This window comes from Eretmochelys imbricata, chromosome 5 (genome assembly GCF_965152235.1).
Source record: "Eretmochelys imbricata isolate rEreImb1 chromosome 5, rEreImb1.hap1, whole genome shotgun sequence".
Lineage (NCBI taxonomy): Eukaryota > Metazoa > Chordata > Testudines > Cheloniidae > Eretmochelys > Eretmochelys imbricata.
Window position 1 is genome coordinate 25,286,284 of NC_135576.1, and position 17,145 is coordinate 25,303,428.

At 39.9% G+C, this 17,145-nt stretch overlaps 1 protein-coding gene across 2 annotated transcripts in view; it reads left to right on the top strand.

Annotated features, from left to right (window-relative positions):
• Nucleotides 1-301: 301 nt before the first annotated feature.
• The window catches only part of IL7R (interleukin 7 receptor), a 33,144-nt gene continuing 16,300 nt past the window's right edge, over nt 302-17,145 (top strand). For both annotated transcript variants that reach the window (XM_077816747.1, XM_077816749.1), the window contains exons 1-3: nt 302-455; nt 6,895-7,021; nt 16,678-16,832. In XM_077816747.1, the coding sequence (XP_077672873.1) occupies nt 353-455; nt 6,895-7,021; nt 16,678-16,832 (385 nt within the window). In that variant the 5' untranslated portion in view covers nt 302-352. The remainder of the gene's footprint in view (nt 456-6,894; nt 7,022-16,677; nt 16,833-17,145) is intronic.

A 17,145-nucleotide genomic window follows, 5' to 3' on the forward strand; every position in this document is an offset into this window, starting at 1 on the left:
CTCTCGCCAAAATTACTAGTAAAAATCCCACTGATGTCAGTAGAAACAGGATTGGGCCTTTAGGACCTGATCCAAACCGCATTGAAGTCAGTGGGAGTCTGTTTACTCACTTCAATGAGCTTTGGATTAAGCCCTTAGTTTGGAAGTGAGAGGCATTTTCAAAATAAAAGTTCCACAAGTATTTTCACTCTGGCTTCCTGGCTCACTCTCCACAGCTTGTCATCCTTTTCAGTGTGTTTACACTTCCCCCTGCCTGTGGTTGGTTTATCAGAGCAGGGGGTTCACACTTCACCCTGGGTATAAAGCAACCGAGTGAGCTTCTCTCTCACACACAGGCACGCACACAACAAATATGCTCAGAATGACACAGACCAGCACAGCATTTGCCATTTTACTCTTTTTTCTTCTTCACACCACTTCTGGAGAAAGTGGTTCTACCTCAGGAGAAGATTCCGGTGAGTCATTTCACATTTGCTTTCAGGATCAGGAATAATTTGAAAATGTGATTTGAATGAGATCCTCAAACTTCTACAACATGCAACTGGAGCCGTTAAACACAATGTGTTAACATTTTAGCTGTTAGGTTTGCCTCTCTCATATGCTTTATGCATGGGATTTGTGTGATTCTGGTGGATTATTTACACAGATATCTATCTATACTTATGCCCAGTCTTGCATCCTTGTGCACCCCAAACTCCAATTAAAACCAGAGAAAGAGTGGGATGCACAAGGAATGCAGGATAGGGCCTACTTAGCCTCTCTCATTGCGGTTAGCTTGTGTATAAGAATTACAGTTGTTTAAGGCTGGTAAGTAAAGAATTAGTTCATTCCATTATGTTTTGCAAATACATGGAAGTGCCATATGAAAAGGATAAGGCACTGATTCTGCTCTCACAATCCTCATAGGGAAAAATGTTTTAAAATGCCAGAAACAGTCCAATCTGCTCTACTCCAGAGGCAATACATTTCCTATTCAGAAGATTATTTTTGAGCCCCAGAGATAAGTTATCTCAAGCAGGCAGTGGCTCTGTGATGCAAGGGACGCTCTCTAGCCCTCTCCCCGCCCTCCTTCAGCAAGGTGGGGGCAGCATTTCAACAAGGAGCTTCTAGGAGCTACCTGCAGCACATCACTGGATGTATGTTTATCATAAAGGCACTAGAATTACATCTGGGGCATTACAGTAATAATCACCTTAGTTCAACAAACTGAATTATTTTTCTTAGACAGTTAAAAGTATTTTTCAGCAGAAATCATCAAATTTGTAAATACTCCACTCAATTTAGACATTCTGTACCTAGCTCTGCACTAGATTCAGGAAAATTTCTTATTGCCACTCATGAGAATATTGTCTGACACACAACATGAGACTCAGATCCTTTAAATTGCCTAGGACCCGATTCTGAAAACCTTTACTCACGTGAATAATCCTGACTCACATGAGTAGTCCTATTAAAGTCAATGGGACTGTGCAGATAAGGACTACTGACATAAGACTAGTCTCTCTCAATTACCAGTCATTAGGTTCCTAACATTTTGTTATTAGATGAGTAGCAGTATGGGTTCTGTTTTTAATGGTGAAGTAATTACTGTGTACCTATGCTAACTTTTAGACGTAATGCCATTAGTTCCCATCTGCAGTGAATTATATATTTATTACACCAGAACATGGCAGTTTCACTGGTTAGAAGAATATAAAAAACAAACTGGTTTACAGAACTTAAACCTGCTTATGATGTGTTTTTCCCCTTATTTTCTTGTATTTACAGAATCCCATTGACATCAACATTAATAAAACTATATTGAAATCAATGTCTCTGAAATCACTGGGACCACTTATCTCTGACATATATTATTAACCCGCTCCCTTTCAGTCAAAATCACTTTGCCATCAACTTCAAAGGGAACAGGATCGGGCCCTGGTTAGAAACAGAAACAGATCCTGAAAACTCTTACTCCTGTAAATAGTCCCATTGACTTCAATGGCCCTGCTCAGAGGGTAACTGTTTGTAGGATGGGGTCAGCTCACATCAGAACTATTTTAATTTAAGGGTTTTTTCCCCAGATAACTTCTAAATACAGCAGATATTCAATCAGATGCCAGCAACACCAGAAAGACTACTCAAAACAGCTCTCATTGTCCAGAATAACGATCATTTTGGCTCCATGGCAATTTAAGGTCCTGATCCTGCAGCCATTTACACCTCTGCTTAACTTTATTGTTAACCAATATATATTATTGATGTCACACATATTAATATGCATTAAGCCCACAATATCAATATGGCATTATATTGTATCTATATTTCTAGCAGTTACATGGCCTGAATTGTCCTATATCTTTTTATAATTTTGTTCACTTATGCTAAGCATCCCGTAATACTTTGCAAAGCTGAAGGCAGCTTTGGCATGCGAAAATAAGGAACTTGTGAAAGGCAAAATACATTAATGTTCTACTACGGTATAAGCTGGGGAAGTACCTTCACGGACCAGTACCTGGAATGCTAATATCCCCAAAAAAGACAAGGCAAGGCACAGAGAAACAAGTTAAGGGGCTGGGACAAACTGATGGGTTGGATTTTAGTGATGTGTAAAAGTTTTATAACTTGTAAAATCATCCTAAAAACACTCCTAGCTGAACCACACTTTCCGTGTAAGGTGAATTTCACAATGCTGCACAAGACAGCTTCCCAGAAACTGGTATCTTACTGAGCCTTTCTTCCCGTACATTCTAATATTAGCGTTTAGCAATAAACCTGACTGATATTGGTCATTTGGCCTCTTGACTATATTTCTTAATGGACCAAAGTGTAGTCAAGCAATTGGCTGTACAATTTATCAAGGGTACATACTGTAAGTAGTCCTATGGACTTCAGTACAAAAAGTTAAGAATGTAAATAAGTCTCTGCAAATATTTATATTTCGGTGGTGCCAAAGTCCCCTATCAGGATTGGGGCCACATTGTGTTGAGTGGTGTACAAACATGGAAAAGAGCCTGCCTTAAACACTTCACAGTGTAAGTGATTATGAGCCCAGTTCTTCTCCTATTGAAATTAGTGTCAAAGTTCCCCACTGATTTAAATGAAATCAGGATTAGGTGTTCAGTCTGAGTTACCTAAAATCTGAGGGAAAGGATCATGATCCTGCAAATTTTTACTGATGTATACAGACCTTACTCACATCATTAGTCATGTAGCGGTCACTGGGAAAGATAACAGCTATTTGTGTGAGTTAGGATTTGCAAGTTCAGGAGCCAACATGGAAAGAAGTATATTGTTGATTGTCAGATAGCAAAATTTAATTTCAAGCCATAGAATACGGTACATGAAAATTCTTCTTAAATTGCACATATCATGCTAATTGCTAATCTAATATTTTAACTGATCATTTTTTACTGTTACAAATACTTTTCATGACTCAAAAAAGTTGCATTCACAGTGCAGGAGTTCAGTGCCAGACATTGTAAATTGCCCTCCTCCTTTAATGCTAGTCTAATATCTGAAGAACCCCTTTACTATTTAAACATTCAACAGTTCAAATGCTAGACAAAGAAGCTCATCTTCCTTAGATTTTTCAATCTTTAGGACAACAGGATGGATTCTGATTTACAGCTTCTGCCACTTGAGTCCCATTCTTATGGGTACTGAATAAATACAACTTTTCAGATAACTGTAGCAGCCGACAAGAGAATTCTTATTTGAGAGTCTTACTTGGTGAGGTGATACAATCCATGCATTTATACATATTATGACATGGCCTTTATTTACATATATAAACAACCATGCAAAACAATGTCATTATAAGTAATAAACAGTAATAATAATTCACAACAATTTTAATGACAGGTTTCAGAGTAGCAGCTGTGTTAGAATGTATACGCAAAAAGAAAAGGAGGACTTGTGGCACCTTAGAGACTAACAAATTTATTCGAGCATAAGCTTTCGTGAGCGACAGCTCACTTCATCGGATGCATCCAATGAAGTGAGCTGTCGCTCATGAAAGCTTATGCTCAAAACAATTTTAATGTTACCCATATGTAACCAGAATTATGGATAACACAAGTCAAGTAATCGTATCAGAAGTCTTAAGAGTGCTGCATAGTCTCTGGTCATATAGGACATGAGTGTCTATATGTGACTAGATGGCTCAGAGGACTTATGATAGACTTTCACCTCTATTAAACCAGTTCAAAGCCAGTTCTCGACTAGTACTGATTAGAAGCTGTTTCTCTTTAATAGTCTAAGTGAAATAAATGTCATGGTATTGGTCCAGGTGTCCATGTAACAGAAAATATTTCCACTACAATTGGCACTAAATGGCAAGCTTGGAGCTTCTATCCGCAAAGAAACCAAAAATGGAATGGACATAGAGAATGATTATTGTGATCACTGCTACTGATTGGCCAATTGCACCTACAAATTGGGTGCCGTGCTAGACTATGAGAAAACATTCTATTAGTATTGTTACCTTGTCCTGTCTCATCTCCTCCCTGTTTGCTTGTTTCTTTCAGCCACCTGTGAGGTCTTGGCATTTAGTCTATAAGCTCTTTGGAGAAGGAGCTGTCTTTTACAATATGTGTGTACCATGTCTAGCACAATGGGGCCCTGGCTTTAAATGGAGTCCTCTAGGTCACTAGTGTAATATAAATAACCATGAATAATACCTCATCTCCATTCAGTTCAGAGTTGAGGCACATTGGCAGGGCAGTGGAGTGATGCTTGCACAGATGCTGCCCAGGCTATACCTGTTCTGTGGATAAACAGAGAACTTCCTTCTCCACGGGTATCAATCCTACATCTTTCTCCAGCATTCAATTCCCTTAAATATTAAAAGAAGATGGATGGGACTTGGAGGATGACGCTTCATATATCATCATTCTCATTCCCAGAAAGCAGTAGGGAACAGAAGTTAATATAGCCTGGCTTTCAGACAGCTAATGCTCACAGGGACCATTACAGAGAACAGTACCACTGCTTCTTACCCACTTTTCAGCTAGCTTCTGTGCAGAGGTGCTGAGGGGAGGAAGCTCCTTCCATTCTTCCCTGGTGGACCTGCCCTGGTGCCATTCACAATCTAACCCTTCATTATCAGTTCTGCTGAACTTGGGGTGGAAGTTGGGGTGGAAATATTTCTCTCAGAACTTTGTTTATTTTGCTCTCCCTGGTCTGACATGCAAGAGCTTTGGATCGAAACACGCAACATCCAGTCAAATAGCAATTGTTTTATGACTCATCAAGGCAAACTTTGAAGAAACGGTGTTATGTGACAGAAAGTCTGAGATTTCCCTGCAAACCTGACGGTATGACATTTGAGAGAAACGGATGGGCACAGTCAAAATGTGCCGGAGTGCTCAACCGCCTGTGCCAGTGCAAGGGGATTTGAAATGAGACCTCTAAAAATTCTGCCTTAATTTTCTAACTCTTGTCAATAATCTGACAGCAAAGCAAAAGTATCAGGTCCATTTAACATAAGTTTGGAGGGCCTGAGCTATTGTGCAGAGATAGGCTGTTGATAAATTATAGAGGGTTCAGTGAAGAGCTACAGGAATGATTGAAGTATTAGAAAGGATTACAGAAATAGAAAACATGCCTAACAGTGATAGATTCAAGGCGCTCAATCTGTTTAGCTTGACAAAGAACAAGTTAGAAGGTCACTTAATCACAGTCTATAAGTACTGACATGGAGAACAAATATTTAATAATGGGCTCTTCAATCTAGCAGAGAAAGGTATAACAGGATCCAGTGGCTGGACAAATTGATTTTAAAATCAAAATTGGATGTTTTTCTAAAAGATTTGATGTAGGCATTATTTTGAGGAAGTCCCGTGGCCTGGGCTATACAGGAGGTCAGACTAGTGATTACAATGGTCCCTTGTAGTCTATGAATATTCTCAGACAATTTGGGGCCTGTCTAGACAACTGCTATTTGTACCTGTTTAGCTACAATAATGTAATTAGCTGGTGTATCCTCCAGTGTAGATGTGCCGCAGCAGAGTAATAAGGTGCTTAGCTTAGTTTGAAACACCAGTACAAATAGCCCCAGTACAGACAACCTTTAAGTCTTGGCCAGAAACTCCCCTTCTTCTCAAACAGTAACTTTTATTTTTGCCAAACTGAGTGATGGTGCTGTTGTGTGAAAAATGGAGTCTAGGATGTGCCACGTTAATTTTCCATATATGGTTTATGTCTAGTGATTGATGCTATATTCTGGGAATCCTGGTTTGTTACTGGTGCTCCATACACATTTCTTACTATGCCTAGCACATCATGAGATATCACACCTTCAAAATCACAATATCATGATTTCTAGAAAATGCTGACAGTTTTTGAAAATGGATTAGTTCCCATTTTTCTCTTGGTGTGACATTTGTACATGGTTCTTACAATTAATATTTAGCTACCTGTGACTAATATGGCCATCTCAAATTCATGCAGATTAACACTATATATTATAACTTCACACTGTATGTGTATTGCATGCATCAAAGGGAGTTCTATGTACAGAGGGCTTCCAAGATCAAATCAATACTCACTCTTTTATAGTTTGATTAATGGTAAAAGCCAAGACTGGCATATCTAAACCAATAAGTTAGCTCCTGAATGATGTAATTTTATAACTGATACACAAGCTAGCCTGTGTGTCCTTGAGTGTGAGTGTCACAATGGATGGAATTCACCCTTTGTGCAGAGAGATGACATATAATAAGCCCAGAAAAAAGAAAATGAAAACCCCTTTCTATGATTTTATAAAACTGAAATGTTGGGCTTAAACTACTGGATGCTTCTCCTTTATAGCAACTTACAAGAAAAGAGGCTGTTTCACAGTGAGACTGTTAAATTTTATTTCAAACAAACCCTGTCATTTGCTTCATTAACATTCCATATATTTCTCCTTAGATGATGAATTAGAGAACGTTGATATTGAGTGTTTCAGTCAGCTGGAAATTAAGGAATGCTGTCACTCCCTAACATGCAACTTTACGGAGTTGGACCTTAACAATACAAACATTAACCTTACAATATGGTAAGAAGCTACATTCTGTGTCAGCAATCATGGTACTATAATTCCTGAATACTAATAATCAATATGCCATAGGTTGGAAAGCATGGATGTAAGAACGGGGAAAAGTTCTCATTCTGAGTTTTGTACCAGTTTTGAATACAATATTCTGCAAAAATCAAGAGTTTGGTGAGCCAGAATCCATACTCCAAATAGGAAAATTAATCAGCTGAAAGGAATTTGTACAGAACATGCCAATAAATTTGTAATGTACATGATGGGTCTGATCCTGCTCCCACTAGGCTAGAGTCTACGTGGTCATTATGCAGGATGCCACTGACTTCATTGGGAGTCACTGTAAGTATCTTAATAAAATTCAGCTATACAGACTGAAGAGGGTGAAGAGGAAGTGTCCATTATTTAAATCAAGACAGAAATTAACCAATCATCTCCATGCACAGAAAACATGCACTAGAATAAATATTCTGTACAAAGATGTGCACAGTTATCAATGAAATCAGAAAACTTTGCTTTGAGATGGGGCCATAGCAATATTTTCAACCCTGTTTTTGTCACTGAGGCAGACTTTGTCAGACTTTCGGTTCTGTGGTTTACTTTTGATTTATCCTTTGGCTTGTTTTTCCCAAAACTGAAAGTATGGTAACAATCAGCAAAAGAAAGGGATTTTCCAATTCTTCTAATAGTTGCTTTACTTGTTTTCTCTTATTTGTTAGAATTTTTCTATTTTCCTGACAAATGAAATAAAAATTGAGACGTGGTGCTTCCTATCCGTGGAAATAATGAGATTAAAAAGTATCATTTTAGAAAATGGAGGTTCATTAACTTATTTGATTAATAAGAAAAGTCTAGTAATGTACATTATATTTTCTTGTTTCCTACATACATAATGATCACTAATGCTGCATGACTTCAAAGAATCTGCTGGAAATAATTTTACAATGACGTCTGACATGACCTTCAACACCTATCGGACTGTTGGTTTGCCAAATTATTTTGTAGCTTCAGAACTGTATCTTATACTGTAACTTGATCAAGTTCTTTGATCAAATTCTTGTGATGGGTTCAGTCACAGAGACCCCCTTGAGGCTGTCACCTGACATGCTGGAATTATTTCTGAGCCCGTTTCCCCTGCCAGCTTGGGATTCCAGAACCGTGCCTTGTTGTTCCAGACACGCTAGCCTGCTGCAACACAGACCCAGGTCTGGTCCACGCCCCCAAAGCTGCAGACTTTAACCTAAAACTGCTCAGCAAGTCACCTATTTCCAGCACCCAGACACCCAGTTCCCAATGGACTCCAAACCCCAAATAAATCCTTTTTACTCTGCATAAAGCTTATACAGGGTAAACTCATAAACTGTCTGCCCTCTATAACACTGTTAGAGAGAGATGCACAGCTGTTTGCTCCCCAGGTATTAATCATTTACTCTGGGTTAATTAATAAACAAAAGTGATTTCATTAAGTATAAAAGTAGAATTTAAGTGGTTTCAAGTAATAACAGACAGACCAAAGTAAGTTACCAAGTAAAATAAAACAAAACATGCAAGTCTAAGCCTAATACATTAAGAAACTGAATACAGGTAAATCTCACCCTCAGAGATGTTCCAATAAGTTTCTTTCACAGACTAGACTCCTTCTTAGTCTGAGCCCAATCCTTTCCCCTAATAAAGTTCTTGTTAGTTCTAGCTCAGGTGGTAACTAGGGGATTTCTCATGACTGGCAACCCCTTTATTCTGTTCCACCCCCTTTTATATATTTGACACAAGGCAGGAATTCTTTGTCTCGTTTTGGGTTCCCACCCTTCCTTCTAAATGGAAAAGCACCAGGTTTAAGATGGATTCCAGTACCAGGTGACATGGTCACATGTCCTGTGAGACCACAAGCCTCCATTATTTCTGGCCTGACTCAGATGAACACAGGAAGGCTTACAAGTAAACAGAGCCATTTACAACCAATTATCCTGGTCAATGGGAGCCATCAAGATTCTAAACCACCATTAATGGCCTATACTTTGCATAATTACAATAGAACTTTAGAATAATACTTCATATTTCTAGCTTCAGATACAAGAATGATACATTCATACAAATAGGATGAACACACTCAGTAGATTTTAAGCTTTGTAACGATACTTTACAAGAGACCTTTTGCATAAAGCATATTCCAGTTACATTATATTCACATTCCAAGCATATTTTCATAAAGCATATAGAGTGCAACGTCACACTCCTGACCTCACTTTTTGAAAAATAGCATTTTTGTCCATGGATCAAGAGTTTTCACACTAATTGCTCATTATCAGGATGTAATTTGTTAAATTAGGGAAGCTTTGTCTCAGAACCATTTTTTTCGTTACTTGTATGACAGACATATACCCTGACTCAGTTTCACCTTTCTTCTGCCCATGAAAGGAACAGAGTCTCTCAGTGTCCAATAGAAAGCCCACCTCTGGGCATAACATATTCTCAGACACCAGTGCAGTAATTCCCCCCAAAACCCTTGTAGTAAAACCATTCTCAATAAACTCACAGTAAACATATAAACGTAAAACAGTTTTTCCAGTCCCCTCTTCAGAGACAGCACCTCCAGGTCCGTCACCCAAGACTCAATGGCAGCACTGTGTTCCCTGTTTCTTTTGCCCTGAGCCAGGGCCTTGCTGACCAGGTCCTACTGCCAAAGACTGACCAGTCTCCTGACTGTTACCAGGGCCCACTACAAGAGATCTCCCCAGAGTTCCACTTAGGGTTGCCACCAACTCAGGTTTTTCCCAGCATAGTCCCTTTTTTGAGGTAGCTGTCCCAGGCAATTTGTCAGGGTGCTCAGTACACACTGCCAGCAGTCCAGTTTTATGGGCTCAGGATCATCTTGGATGTCTCAAGTTTTTGTACCTCAAAAATGGCAACTCTTGTTCCTCTCCTGAGGCCTTCCTGCCTGTGAGTCCAACCCTATTCAGGGAACAACTTTCCAGAACCGACCCCTTGTTCTGGGCCACCTCCCACACCCCTCCACTCAGGCTTTTACCCTGCATGCTCCCCAGAGTGCTCCCTCCCAGGCCTCCCTGCCTGAGTCCGAGCCTTGCTCAGGGGACATCCCTCCAGGGTCCACTCTGTTGCTTCCACTGACCAAGCGGGATCTTCCCCTTTTGCCTAGGGCCACTGTCCAGGCCTTCTCCTTGTCAGGTGTCTCCAGCTTTGTTCTCAGCTCAGTTCTCATCCCTAGTTCTGCTCCAACTCTCCTGAGAGTTCAGCTCTCTGTACCAGATCTCCTGTAGCTCTTTCTTACTGCCTCCTGTCTCTGACTCCTCTCATGCTCTGTCTCAGGGAGCACTCACCTGCCAATCTCCTTCCCCAAGGACCCAGTTGCCCTCTTTTAAAACCCAATCAGGAGGCAGCTGACCAGTCACTGGTGCACGGGACTCTACTCCCTCTTAAAGGGACCAGCCACCCTGTGACCCATCATTTTTTCCAAGTTCCAATATCCTGGACTAAACTTCCTATTTTATGCCGTGCATTTTCATTGTGATATGTCACATCAACCCTCCCTTCCTCCACTGTTCTTCTGTCTTCCACAAATTCTTTCATCTATGTCCATTCTTTAAAATCTTCAATCTGTGCTCATTTTCCACTTGTAATACATCCCTACATTCTGTGATTTTGTTGAGCTGTGAACTGCACAGATAATCAGATGTGGTTCTAAAAAGTGTGATCACAGACAGCTTCTGACAGAAATCAGTGATTCTCTGTTTACTTTTTTCTCCCCTGTTTTTTAATTTATTGGTCTTAAATTGTTGGTTTTAAATTCTGGTCATGTCAGCTGTGGTTGTCATGGATAGAGGAGCATATGCCATGTAACTTTTCCCCTTTTATTATCATTTATTATCATTTAATTAACGTAGTGATTCTACTTCTGCTGCCATCAGTGGGAAGTTTTGCCATTGACTTAAATGGGATCAGCCCCCACAAGGCTCATTTGAACTGTATTTTTAAATTGTGACAAAATTGATTTTTAAAAAACAAAGTTATTTTAACACAAACATCTCAAATTAAATGATAAAATCTCTCCTCGGTTTTCCTTACACAGCCCATTAACTCCTAGTGTGATTTCACAAATGTAGCACTTGATCAGTACACCCATGGAACCAGAATTAAAAAGCAATGGCCATATTGTGATCCCATTATTTACATGACATAGTACCTAATTCCACAAGGAGTCTCACTGAAGTTCATATAAATAAAGGTAAGGAGCAGGTTTAAAACAAACAAAAGGAAGGATTTTTTCACACAATACACAGTGAACCTGTGGAACTCCTTGCCAGAGGATGTTGTGAAGGCCAAGACTATAACAGGATTCAAAAAAGAACTAGATAAATTCATGGAGGATAGGTCCATCAATGGCTATTAGCCAGGATGGACAGGGATGGTGTCCCTAGCCTCTGTTTGCAAGAAGCTGGGAATGGGGATGGATCATTTGATGATTACCTGTTCTGTTCATTCCCTCTGGGGCACCTGGCATTGGCCACTGTCAGAAGACAGGATACTGGGCTCGATGTACCTTTGATCTGACTCAGTATGGTTGTTCTTATGTTCTTATGTAACAGAATCTGCTCCTTAATAAGGGATGTCAGTGTGAGATTCTGGGAGCCAGCACAGGAAAATAGCTGCCTATGTCTAGAGCTCCTGCTCAGCCATAGTAAAATCCATCAACATCTACAATACTAAGGCCACTGTTTTTTTTGTCTCTGGATGGTTAATCTTGTTGTTTAACATCATAGCAGCAAATTGATCCAATTTTGACTCCCCCCCTTTCCCTCCCCAAACTCCCCACAAATAGCAAAGAAACAGAGGTTCTCTTGACAGTCCTGTGCAGGGCAGCATGGCCCAGGAAAAGGGTCCCCAATAGGCCTAGATCGAGTCTATAAAAGGCTAACGGAGACATCTAAAGAGCAGAACCTACTTAGGAAAATACCAGAGCATTAAATTAATCCTGAAATTAAAGCCACGACTGCAGCACACTAAGTAGGTTTGCAGAGGCTAACCTCCAGGAACAAGGAGGCAGAACTAGAATATGTATCTTAAAAGACAATATGGACTCTGCTGGGATCACTAGAGCAACAATATCTGATCAAAAAGCTACAACATAGAATCAGTGATCTGGAGGGCTGGTCCAGAAAAAATAATTCGAGGGTCGTCAGGCTCCCTCTGAAAGTGGAAAAGTGCAGGCCAATAGAATTATTGTCTAAGACCCTACTTCAGATTCTTTCCTTATACCTTGATTCAGAGCTGAACATAGAAAGACCTCTCCACTCCCTAGCCCCCAAACCGTCAGCTAATGCCAAACGCATGGGATTTATATTCAAATTCCTAATATACAATGCGCAATAATCCATCCTTTAAAAAGCCAGAGAAAAAGGAAACCTGAGTTGGAATGGGCATAAAATAATATTTCCCAACTACAGCTGAGATGTAGTTAAACAAAGAGCCCTGTTCAATATGTCAAGGAAGATGGTCAAGGAGAAAGGACTAACCTATTTTTTAGCCTTTCCAGCTATTTTTAAAATCAAGCAGGCTGGCCAACTCCATGGCTACTCCAAACTGGCAGAAGCAGAAAACTATATTGCCTCCATATAATTAAACAGACAAATGTATGTGGCCATGATATTTTCCTTTGCTATTCAACCCTTGTGTTGCTGGGTTGTTGTCATCAGAGGCAAAAGGATTGGGAAAAGGGCCCACAGCTTTGCACCCCCGATATCCTCCATCTTTCCCATATGTAAAGCCAGACAGAACCACTGGACATTCACAGACTCAAATCAACACACCACATCCCTCTGAGCAAGAACCCAGTGGAGACAGTCACTGTATCATATCCTCTCACTGAGACACTGGAGGTAATTGATTTGCCTAACAAACTGTTCAGATTGGGATTGGTCATTTATCAATCCAAATCTCCTGTCTCTATTTCGAATATTTGTTTGGTTTGGTTTTTCATAGGGTTTGGTTGGGTTTTTTTTTGGAGGCGGGGAGGGGTTTGCTGTCTCTTTTTCTTACTCATAGTGTTTTTAAGAACAGCATACCAGTAATGTATTCAGTTTAAATTGCGGGTGTTGATATTTGGTGACATACCCAAGGATGAGGGAAATATTTCAATTCTTATGGCTCTTTAAAGAGCCAGCCGTTGAAAGGTCATACACTGAGATTTTGGACCCATTTGTCTAGAAAAGATGGTGGAGTAGTTTCTTCTTGTTTCCCACCTCTCATATTTTTTCAGTGGATCCCCAAACGGATAGCTGTCTTGTTAGCCTCTAACATCTGATGCCTAGTTATATGTGTATTTTAGCCCAGAAACCTTATTTAAAACGTACTCTGGGATGTGCATCACTTCTCCCCCATTACAGCCTTTTGCAGGGGTGGGTAGTTGGGAATATTGATCTATTTTGCATTTAACTTGGGGCAAAGGGGATGTTTGGGCTTCCCCTTCTCTAACTTCCTGATCTTTTGTCCCACCCTGACTCAAAAGCACCGCTTTCTCATACCTTTGTCTTTTCTTACACCCCTCTACCCCCTTGTCCTACCTCCTCTCAACTCTTTCTTATCCACTTAACCTCTTGCCACTCTAGCTTCTCTTTTCCCTCTAAACTCTTTATGAAGTCCCCAAATACCCTTCATACTGGACTCCTCACCCTACCTGTACCCTTCGGTCTCAGTGAGTATGGCATAAGATGTTTGTTGGGATACTTGCCTTTGTGAGTACCTATGGCTAACTTAGTTAAAAGTGTTTCTTGAAACATAAAAGTATTTGGTAATCCTATAAAAAGGAAAATAATTGTCTCGCTTAAGAAAGTTGAAAGCTGATATAACCTCCAGGAAACCCACCTCACTGAGTTTGAGGCTGAAAAGATTTTAGAAAGTGTGGACTGGTGAAGGCATTTTTTTAAATTACTCAACCAGATCTTGAGGGTGTCAATCTTGTTCAATAAAAAACTGAACACACAAACCCTACCAACTGATAAAGACACTGAGGGAAGACCCTTACTTGTTGAAGTTTGTATTTCTGATATTACATACAATCCTATATGCCCCCCAAAAGATGATCCCTCCTTTGTCAGTCAATTATTTTCAAGATTAATTGACTCCTCCCTAAAAAATTTGATTATAGAAGGGGACTTCAATAAAGCATAAAACTCGCTTTTGGACAGATTGAGCAGACCCCAACCATCCCAATTCTCTGCTAGGCAGACCATTAAGGCCCAGATAGAAGAACTGGGTGTACAGAATATATGGAGATTGCAGCACTCTACAGATAGAGACTACAGCTTTTTCTCACCTCTGCATTCCACATATTCACAGATTGATTATTTTTTGGAAACAAGTGGCTTGGTGAGCTCTGTTATTAACAATGAAATAAAAGTGATTATGATCTCTGATCATGCACCTTTGCCATTGCAGCTCTCGTCTCCTGAAAAGCTGCAAGCTGCCAGAAGATGGTGTTTAAACTCCTCTTTACTATTAGACACACAATTTAAAAACTTTGTGAAGGAAAAAATACAATTTTTCTTTGAGACCAATGAGAATACCTTGGTCTCCTAAGTGATCTTGTGGGATAGTTTCAAGGCATACTTAAGAAGCAGAATAATATCCTACTCCTCCCATAAAACGAGATCTAGACATACCACACTGCTGAATTTCGGAGGAAATCTCAAGGAGGCAGACCATCAGCTATGCTAATTTTATCCTCTTTGGGTAAACTCCAAGAGAGGACTAACCTCAGGTATAAAACCAATAAAATAACTGCAGCTCAGGCTGAATTTGCTTTGTTTAAATTAAAACAGACATACTGGAAATCAGGCAATAAAGCTGGGAAATTATTAGTGCATAGACTTGGAGTGAACTCACTAAAAGCTAAAATCCCCTCAGTTCGCTCAAGTCAGGCTGGATACTCACCAATCAAAAAAATATTAATATACAGTTATCCAAATTCTACCAATGGGTGTATTTAGAGGAAGACCTTAGGGAGAAATCTGTCACAATTTTGGCCTCCAAGAAAATGTGATGTCTGGTTGCTTCTAAGTTTAAATGTCATTCCTTCTGACATTCAGAGTCTTCAATTTGGGGTAATGCCAAAATTTTAATTGCCTGTAGATGCATTCTATGGCCTGATTGGATTAACAAAGGGATCTTGAACATAAACCACACACTGAAAATGATTCCTTCGTGCCCTTTCCTCGCCCAACTGGACCCAAAGAAGGAATGGCAACACCTTCAACTTAAACATGCTCTACAACACCAATTTGGCCTACCTGCCTTTGCAGCACCAGATCCTCAACCCATACAGCTTTCTGAAAAAGTAAAACTACCTACCTATGTCACTGGCCAGTCTGTATTTCTATCTATGAAGCAAATTGGCAATCAGCAGTGGCAATATTAGAAAGCAATGGGAACATGAGCTATCAATTTCCCTTACCAACATCCAGTGAAATCAGTTCCAACATAAAGCATTGCTCACTGGATTTGGGATTAAGATTGATCCATCAGAAAATCCTTTGGAGGATGAACTAGACTCCATGTAGATGTTTCAGGTCCAGAGCAGCCAAATCTGACAAATGCTGGTGCTTCAATGCAGCAGGCTATAATTTATACCACATATTAGATTGCCTGGTCATCCGTCTTTTTTGGACAGAGATAAATATTTAGGTCAATTTCTTTCTGTCCAACAACATGGCACTTAAGGCTGGCCATGCCATCTTAAGGCAAGCCAGTCTATCCTGGAAACTGAAATCCTTTGACAAACTTTGGTGGTAGAACTCTGATCATAGCCTAATGTCTAATTCTACAGTGACAGAAGTAAGTCCCAAATGTGCCAGCTATCAAAGAATGGTACTCTCACTTGTTCAGCCTGGTGACAGTAGAACATTTTTTTTTGAAGTCCCCTTGAGGCCCTAAGCTCCTCCCATTCTCCTCAACCCATCCTCTCCCTCTGTTTTCTTTTCCCTCTCTCCCCGTCTCTGACCTATCATTCCTCTCCTCTCCTCTTTTACTTACCTTTCAGGTTTTAATTTGGTCCTCTTTCAACACTCCTCTTTCTTTCCTGCTTCTCCCAAAAGGGAATAATTCTGGAGATTAGTTTATGATTTTACTTGATAATGAACCCCACACTGGGGGTGAATAACAAAAATAGCATTATTGTTACATAACTCGTCAGGCAAATTTCCTTAACCAGTTAACAATTGTCTTTGTTATACTATTCTTTGCCCTTAATAATGAAGAAGTTTGATTCTTACCTGCCTTTTCGTATAATCTGATAATAGTTCTCTACTCGAGGTTAGAGACCTTTCTTTTCTTTGTTATCTTTATTAGCTGTGTTAAAATAAACTATAAAGAATGAATTTTAAAAGCCCCATTGTAGGGCCTGATTGTTCAAACCTATATTACTAAATTACTTACTATTGTGTATTATCCCTTTGGTTTCAAAGAAATGATGCTTGATTGCAACCACTTCACTAAGGGCTTAGTAGGTGCCTGCAGGATTGAGCTTGTGTTCTGCTCTATAGAACTAGATGTGCTTAGAACCTGAAAATCTGTTCTCAAATATCATTGGGAAAATATTTAAGAATTTTTTTCATTACAATTGAGAAGAAACTAACTCTGTCATGTTGGATCAACAGCACCACCACCACTGAAGAGCGTATATGTTCGACTATGGAGAAACAGGAAAGCACATATTTTTTATATTTCTATGAAATCCTCTCGCCTAAGGACATTTGTGTGGTCCTTGAGTCATGCAGAAAGTACTGCAGGAGTGTGACAGTAACCCATATTGGTAAGATGCCAAGTGCTTTACACAATATTAAGAAGTGTAAATGATTGGGGGGGAAATGGTGCAAAACCCAACATTCACTCCCAATACAATGGAGGAAATGATGGCTGGTTGAGGGATCAAGACATGGTGAGTTAAGGTAATTTGTGGCCCTAAGCCCAGAAAATACGTAGATATTCCTTATCAGTTTCTCCTACAGTCCCAGGTGGCTCCAGTGACCAAGTGCCTTTCTTCCATCTGAGTTTGGTGCAATGACAGTAGCCAATTGGGATGCTTGCCTTCCTGCAGTTATCCTTGCTTTATCACCGCCACATGG